The sequence below is a fragment of the Telopea speciosissima genome, chromosome 2, assembly GCF_018873765.1.
Source record: "Telopea speciosissima isolate NSW1024214 ecotype Mountain lineage chromosome 2, Tspe_v1, whole genome shotgun sequence".
NCBI classification, from domain to species: Eukaryota; Viridiplantae; Streptophyta; class Magnoliopsida; order Proteales; family Proteaceae; genus Telopea; species Telopea speciosissima.
In genome coordinates this window covers 79384630-79393282 of record NC_057917.1, presented here as the reverse complement: position 1 = coordinate 79393282, position 8653 = coordinate 79384630, and the positions used below count along the sequence as shown (strand labels likewise).

Here is an 8653-nt window from a genome sequence, read left to right as displayed (position 1 = left end):
AAGAATGATTCCCTAATAAGTCCTTTAAATTGAGAAACTAGCTCACATTTGTAAGAGTGGACAAGTTTCCCTACACCCATGGTGAAGAGAGAATTTCTGCATAGAAGATATATGATCATTTGGATTAACATGAGAAAGTGTATTTTTTATACAATAAAGAGTGAGAGTTTAATAATGGCATAGGAAATTCAATTACATGGTTACATCACCCGTGTGAAAGAGATTTCTCTCTTACATAGTTGAAGGACCCTAAAGGGCACCCATGAATCTAAGGTCATCGTTACTTCTACTTATATGTTGAAGATCCAAAATGTTCTTCACGGTTCTTTTCTTGACGCTCATCCAAACACAAATGATGATCATCAATGAAGAAATTCTTTTCACTGTAACTTGAGAAAAAAAAAAAACTTGGTCTAAGTAGTAATTCTCTTGCTTTTTAGATAGAACTGTGTATGGAGAAAGAGAAAATCAAATTGACCATCTAACATGATCCATCACATGATTAGATTTCCATTCTTTCCACGACAAACAATTGAGCATAAAAGAGAAGGCCTTCACCAATATGCAAAGTAAGTTGTCTCTACCATGGTTTGAAAATGGGGATCGGATCATCCCAGGTGATTCGTATCAATGCTTGATACTGATACTTGTCTGATCCAATATTGATGGAACGGTTCTTATTAGAGACAAAGTTGTCCAAAAGCTAATTTTTAGTGAAATTGAGGGTAAAACCATCTGATTCGACCTGATACGATTGATCTGTATCGATACTCGGTAGCGGGCTACCATACCCCCTCTATAATATTTATATGGGAGGATGGAAATTGTATTCTCCCATGGGTAACAGTATAATGTGCATTTAGTTCTTTTTCCAATATTTCTTTAATGGTCCAGGAATCTTGATAAATGGAGCTTAGAAAAGCTTCAGAGTTGAAATTTGAAGTTGCCCAGCAGAACTAAGATGATGTACATATCAGGTGTATTTTAATTCAATTTTGTGTGTACAGTATATAGTACACGAGAAGCAGAGCAGATCGACTGTGATTGTTATTTTCTTGTCTCACCCTTGAGCCCAGCTTGATTGTTCAGTTATTAGGGTTTTATTCTCTCTCAAAAATTTTTCTGCAATTTTTTAAGAATTAATCAAATATATCCTGCATTTGCAGATCCGGGAACAATCTCTTGTATACTTACGTTATCTAAATTCATGTTTTGTTACAGAAATCATCTGGGTGGCTGAGTTCAAGATTTGATCAACATGGGCTTCTTGATAACCTCCCTGATTTTCATTGTGGCGGGTGTCATAGGGGCTCTTTTGGCCAGAATCTGCTGCAACAGAGGACCTTCTGGCAACCTGTACGCCTTCTCTTTTATGTTTTTCATCCGAAGCGCAAATTTTTGCCTTTTCTCTCTTTTTTTGATAATAGGGTAATTGGAATTTGATTTCAAATTCTGACTTTGTTGAATTGAAAGATTCGAAAAAATATGTTATTTGGACCTTATTTGAGCTTGTGCTTCTGTTGAATTCAAAGACTGCCGCTTGAATTAGTTTTTAGAATGCTTATTGGTAGCCATTTAAACTGTTAAATGTCGGACTGCACTTGGTATATTCCTGATTGCACTGCTTGAATAGAAGTTATGGATCCTTCTTTGATAGAAGTAAGTTTTTCTTACAAAGAACCCATTTCTGTACCAAGGATACATTGATAAGCCCAGTGAATCTGCCTTATAAAGTGGATACTTCAGATCCTGCTTGGACAAAACGGATGATATTGTCGATTATTAGATGTAGATCTTTTTCATTATCCTAGAACTCTTTCATAGTTAGAGCAGTGGCGGTTCATTCATCCGACTATGGACTAAAGTGTGTTGTAGGCTTTGTTTGGCACATTTATGCACTAGTCTATGGAAAATTTTCTGCTTCTTTATGTTTTCCTTTTCTCCATAGTGGCTCTATTCATTCATCTGACCATGGACTAAAGTGTGTTGTAGGCTTTGTTTGGCAATTTTATGGACTAGTCGTAGGGAAAATTTCCAGCTTTTTATGTTTTTGTTTTTGCCATTCCAGTTCTACTGAAGTATTCAATTTGATAGTTTTCATGCTTTCTGATCTGTTGCAACCACAGGAGGATCATTCCTCTCCCATCCTGTCTTTCTAATTGTTCCCTCTTTCTTTCCTCTCTTTAGCTGAGCTGGGATTAATGCTGAAAATCTGAAAGTTTAGACATAATGCAACAAGTTGACGACAATTCAGAATTAAAATACATTCCCTACCCCCCCCCCCTCTTATGATCTATGCTGCAGACTTTTCAGGAGAGCCTAATCTGTGAAGAGCAAACTGATATTATATGAAGAATTTACTTCCTTGACGTGTACCCACTGTCATCATCCAGGATATTGCCAAGAGTTCCATTGTACAAGTCGATGGGGTGCAAAACAAGATCACAAATGAGATATCGTTACAATGGGAAGCAGGTAGTTAGGAGTTTTGTAGCAAATCGGCTTCCCTAAAAAGCTTAATTATTTCTCAGCATGGAAAAAAAATTAATTTACAGAACTCTATTAAAGAGAAGGATTTGAGTTTCTATCAATGGCATGGCCAGGTGTTGGTTCTTGATGCATATTGCTGCATGGGGATAGTCCATGATTATCATGACCTTCTAGACATTGGGTTCCCTCCAGTTGCATAGCTCAGAATTCAGATCTCAAGAGTTTTCACAAACTTAGGTTTTTCAACCCAAAATTATGGAACCTATAGCATTTGGTTTTACCCTTGAAAAATGATAATGTAATAGGGCTTTGGTCAGATGAAGTTTAGTTATAACACCTTGGAAGTTCCTTGGTCCAATGCATACCAGAAAGAACTTTCCAGTTTTTCTACAATCTTAGAGATCTTGCATCATTTTGCTGGCCATTGTAGCAATTGTTCTTGAGTAGCATCAGTGCAGGCTCCTTTTACAGGAAACAGTGCAGAACTTTGAATGGTTCTCTCGTATCTCTAATCATCTGACAATCTATCTTGCTCAAGGTTCTGAGTGGGACAGCTTGTCTGGTTGAATTAGTTCGCTCCCACCTGATCCAGGAAATGGGTGGATCAATCTTCTACGCCTGCTTTCCTTCTGATTTTGCGACAAGTCAGTGGCCCATTACTTCCTTGTGCTTGAACTGGTGAAACCATTGTCCACAAACCAAATGACCCATCTTGCATACACAATATATAGTGTATTTTTACATGACAGTTAAGATTCTTCGATTACACATTGAACCTTTAGCCTAGAAATTTTGTATTGAAAGCAACTTAATTTAACATACGTTGAAATTTTTAAAATTTATTACATTAAAATCAAAAGTTGTTGGCCCGCAAGGCAACCCAGTGACCTGCCATCCTGCTTCATTGGTCACTTGTCAAATGGGCCGGGTTTCGAAACATTGACCTGTAGCTTAAAAAAAAAAAAGGAAATGATGGTGAAATTCTTGCTTTGCCCCTATGAGATCTAAATTAAAAAAAAAAATATCCCTATTTAAATCAATGTAACTCTTATATGAATTAGGTTGCTTCAGTAATGTTGAGAAGTGGTTGTATCTATGTGAGATTTATTCCATCTTTACCTTATATTACTTTTTGAATGCTATGTCTGCTAATAGTAAAGATCTATATATTTACTGTCAATGTAGTAACTTGCTTTAACCAATGCTAATGCATATTTCATGTTATATGGAAGATTCAGGTTACCATAAAAAAGTATGTTCAGAATGTTTTGATGATATGACTACCAAGAATAGATTTATAAACTCATTGAAGTTGGCACTAATACAAATTCCTCATTTTTTGTTATTTAGTTTACATGTTGTTTTCATCTTGGGCTTGTCAATTGCTAATTTATATTTTTATAATGCAGGTTTCACTTAACCTTAGTTATTACAACAACAGTTTGTTGTTGGATGATGTAAGTTCTTGTCATCTTTGCCCAGCTTTACTTTATTAATGACTCAATTTCAGAAAATTGTAAATCATTCAAAAAGATATTAAATTTTATGATGGAAAACATTATAACTTTTTCTTGTAGCTTGGAAATGGTACTTGTGCACATATTTCAGGTGCAACTGTTGATTGGAAGTAGGACAGATTGGATTTGTGGTCTATATAGAATGACTATTAGTTATGGTTCGACCTCTCGTGATACTCTGATGACATTTGCATCTATGACTCTAAATTCTAAAAGACTGATGTTAATTAAGCTAGCATTTTTAAATTGAGATGATTTATTCAGGTTTTATGCAAAATGATTTTGGGTACATTTGAATGGATCCAAACTTTCTCTTTGGCAAAACTACTAATAGACAACATTTTCAAACTTCTGGGACCTTTTAGTCCCCCTATGAATTTTCTGTAACAGACCCAAATACCAAATCCCTCAATATTTTGGGACCATTCGCCGGGGGTGTGGGATGGCAGGCGAGGGCATCGTGAGGGTGTTTTGAGAAAATACAAAAACCCTAGAGGGGTTTATGAACCCTGGGATGATACTGTGAACATTCCAGTTTGGTGGAGGAAAATTTTATCCTTCCTTTTTAGGTGGTTTATTAAATGACTCTACTTCAGTGACAAACATATTTAAGGTTCTCTATTCCTCTCTGTTGACATCAACTGGAAAATATTGAATGACATACAAAGGAATTTCCAAATCTATAGTTGGTTTCTCTTTAGGAATCATAATTTCGTTGATATCATATTCGTGGAAATGATGTGCAAGTATCATGGATTCATGATGAAATCAGAAGACTCTTAAGATGACATTTTCTCTGCTAGGTCTTTAGAGAAGACTTCCTCAAAGCATGAGGTTCGTCTTAACTGATCTTATTTGGAGCAGTTTGGTGCTTGAAGCTATATACAGGAAAATGCTCTGTTATGTTTGATGTCCTGATTTTGCCAATTTTCATGGTTTGTGTACGTACCTGAGCTTTATGTATGGAAAACTGATGAGATCTTAAGTTTGATACTCTCTTGTTTTGAAAATAAACTGAGTAGAGATTGGGGAAGCAGTGAAGGATCTCTATCTGTCATTGGTTTTCTGGTGGGATATTGTGTTGCAACCTCTGCAATCTCTGGATGAGCTAGAAAGATATATGTTTAGGTGCTGCAATATGACTAGGGTTAGCCCAGTTATGTTGCTGCAAACCAAATAAGTTTCTGATTTCTCACTGGAAGGCAGGATTTAGTTGAAGATGACACCTTCAGAATGGAACTACCAATTGTATTCAGCACCCACTGTATCTAATGCTATGACAGGTTGAGGAGGAAATGTTTTGGAGCTGTAAGGGCACTTTATGATTGTTGGTACACTTCAGGGGCATTTTGTTCCTCTTTTTTTTTTTAATATATATAAAAAGTTCATTAGGACTGACTTCATCCTCAGAATGAATAAATTCACATTTTTAGTTAAATTTTGCATTGTCCTAAATTTGCAAAGAATCATAGTTGGCACGGTATCTAGGCAACCCAAGGCGTCGACGGGGGCCTGGAAGCAAGGCAAAACCAAAAAGGTGCCTGCCTAGGTGACCAAGGCGTCTTGACAACTATGCAAAGAATCTTGAGACTTGGTGCATTGCTTGCCATCCTACTTTGTGTGTTGATAAACCAGGAAAGGAAAACATGCTGAAGCAATCAAATCATGATTTTGAACAAACCTAAATACTTTCCTTTTCTCTACTTGTATATTTTTTTTATGGGTTTCTTCATGTCTTTGTACTTCCTTTGTCATGTAGAGCTCAATGTATCTTCTGCATGTTTTGTCAGGTGGGCAATTGTGTATCTTGCACAGATGAATCCGCTTATTGTTCCAATTCTGAGTGAAGGGTAGTAAGTTCTGCCAAATGAGTTCTACAACCTTTGGCTATCGCATTGTATAATTGATGGGTAATGCAGATATATGATTGCTGCAATTCTTTACCCATTTTGGATTTTTATATTCTTTTTGGAGTGGAAGTTGATTGTTCATCATTTCGTGTTTGATCTATCTGCCCTGTCTTCACTCTTAATCACATTTATTTGTAGTAAAACAAGAGATTGTTATGAATCTTATGTTTTCAATTAAATAAGCAGAATATAAATAGAGGAAATGGGTATTCTTTAGTTCAACTTGTTTTGAGTCATTTTGTGCTGCTGCATCCACCCTTTATAACCATTTCAAATGATATATGTTCATCTGCTTCCATCTAGGATGATGGTGTCAAGAGATGCAGTATAAATTAAGAGATGCCATGTTATAAGGGAAACACTGTCATAGCCACTAGTTTCTTGCTCAAAGTGCAGGGAGCTATAGTTTAAGACTGAACAATACAAGAGAGTCTATTGGGTTAAACAAGAACTGGGCCCATAGTGGTTCCCATTGTTAGTGAAAACTGGCAATTAAACTGGAGAAACTGGAACTACACTGGAGCCAACCATGTTCAGCATTTACTCTGGTTGTTAAACTATGCACTGAACTGATTCCCTTAGCATTATACTATGCATTTTTTTTTTTCATTTCAGCCGGATGTATGCCCCTACCATATTTTTCTACTCCCGGCCTGAACTTACCAACTTTGCAGTCCCCTGCAAAGTTGGTAGTGTTGGATGAGAAGACCAAGTAGAGAGCATGAACTAGTGGTGAAACAATAATATATCATTCTCTGTTGTCTTGCAAGTGCATACCTTACTTGCATCTTGTTAAACTGTACCAAAGTGGAGTGTCCAATGATAATGTCATTCTTGTAACTATGGATGATTGATGGTGCCCAGTAAAATTTCCCACTAAAAAAAATGCTAATTTATGCAGAAGACCATATGACATTAAGCTACTGAAATTGTGTTTCACTTCGTTGGGTATTTAGAATGACCTGCTTTCCCTACCAAACTCAATATTTTCATGGGGCACTGATAACTGATTCATGAAAGAGTCATAGGCAGCAGACGTTCTTTTCTTTGATTTGGACAATTCATTAAAAAAAATATTTATTAAAATAAAGCTCTTCAATTCATTTGGCTGTCATTATCATCTGGGTCAGTTTTACATTCAAAATGGAGGAAGTACAACTGATTGTGTTGTTAACCAGCTCATTAAATTTATTTTTTTTCCCCATTTTGATCCGTATTCATGTGTACATTATGATTTAGACACGTTTAGACATTAGCTTTGATGTGTATTTTGTTTTTTTCTTTTTTTTGGTAAAAGCTTTGATGTGTATCTTGTACTATATATGTTAAGCGGAAATTGCCTTTACTTGGCCCTATGTTTTTTATAGAAAAAGTACTCTCCTATCATCTATTTTGCCACTTGATAAATTCCAAGTGAGCTGTAGGGCATCTATGGGTTTGCAAAGTGGCACATGACAGCTCTCCTGTTGTCCTGTCGATGAGTTCTGTGACAGCACACCCTGGGCGTGCTTGGCTCCCTAGAGACTAGCTAAATTTCGTTTCCACTTGAAACCTAACCCACATTTTTGCCTAAACAAAACCCCAATATGAATTCCAGCCATGACTACACCCATCCTCCACTAATTTATCCTTGCTGAACCCGTCTCCTCTCTGACTTCCTTTTCCATTTCTCTCCCATAAACGTATCTCTTTTCTTTTATTCTCATTTTTCCAAACCCCAACACAGAATCAGAATCCATTGGCCGCCATCAATTTTTTTTAAGCTCTCTGGAATCTTGAACTACAATGGGTATGTTCGATCATAGTTCCTAGTTGTCATATGGCCCTGATTGCAAAGCTATTAGAAGGAGAATGCAACAGCTATTGTCTTGATTCATAGAAGATCGTATTCTTTTTTTTTTTTTGGGGGGGGAGGGGGGGGGTGACTAAGATCGCATTCTGTTTATTTGAGAGACCCAACTGAACAAACTCTGAAACACTTATCTTCGTCAGAGATGATGACCTTTGTTTCTGCCGGAGTTTATTAACTTTTGCTGGAGATACCTTGGAGCTCACTGGAGATGAATACCAGTGATTCGTTTCTTCTCTAATGGATGTTTTAGGTTGACGATGAAGAAAATGGTAACATTGTAATTTTATTTCTGATGTTAAAGTACAAGGGTAAAATAATCTTTTCCAAACTAAAATAAACACCAGGCTAACCACCGTCAGGCAAAGGGGGAATGGCCGTATAATCAAAACTCGAGGGGATGAAACTTTAATTAGGGTAAAGTACAGGGAGGGGAATGTAATTTTCCCTAATTTTTTACATCAACACAGAATTATTGGCATTTAGCACCATATCATTGTTGAAACACATGGAAGATACAGTTTTAACTGACACAGACCAAGATAACAAACCAACAAATAAAATTGACTCTACACACTATGTTTCCCTAATTGAAACACCCTGAAGAACAGTGTTGCAAACAACACAATTTTAAAAGTGTGATATCATTTTATAATAAAAATATCATTGGATGCATATTAATTGATACAAGTGTTTTTCACAGGAAATTGTAGCGTCAAAGGATACACTATCCCATTGTCCAGAGATTGAAACAAAAGACAAAAGCAGGGGTTGAGAAAAACTTATCAGAACATCTAATATTGTGTAATAAACACTTTTAGAGCCATAAAGCATAACACCATCATCACAGGCTTAGGGGGAAAAAAATGCAAACCAGCAATAAGCAA

The 8653-nt window shown here is 36.4% G+C and overlaps 1 protein-coding gene across 2 annotated transcripts; it reads left to right on the top strand.

Moving 5' to 3' along the window:
- Positions 1-944: 944 nt before the first annotated feature.
- Positions 945-5958, top strand: LOC122649853 (V-type proton ATPase subunit e1-like). 2 transcript variants are annotated; one of them, XM_043843105.1, is made up of 4 exons: positions 945-1088; positions 1222-1356; positions 3900-3947; positions 5798-5958. In XM_043843105.1, the coding sequence occupies exons 2-4, from the start codon at positions 1259-1261 to the stop codon at positions 5859-5861; spliced, it is 210 nt and encodes a 69-aa protein (XP_043699040.1). In that variant the 5' UTR covers positions 945-1088; positions 1222-1258; the 3' UTR covers positions 5862-5958. The 2 variants fall into 2 exon arrangements, with proteins under 2 accessions (XP_043699040.1, XP_043699039.1); XM_043843104.1 differs by having other exon boundaries at positions 951-1088; positions 1167-1356.
- The last annotated feature ends 2695 nt before the right edge of the window (positions 5959-8653 follow it).

Bases quoted from the DNA above. Each gene is read 5' to 3' on its own strand.
- LOC122649853 (XM_043843105.1), top strand. From the start codon at position 1,259: ATGGGCTTCTTGATAACCTCCCTGATTTTCATTGTGGCGGGTGTCATA. The intron at 1,357-3,899 runs GTACGCCTTCTC...TTTATAATGCAG, and splicing joins AGAGGACCTTCTGGCAACCT to GTTTCACTTAACCTTAGTTA. The intron at 3,948-5,797 runs GTAAGTTCTTGT...ATGTTTTGTCAG, and splicing joins ACAGTTTGTTGTTGGATGAT to GTGGGCAATTGTGTATCTTG.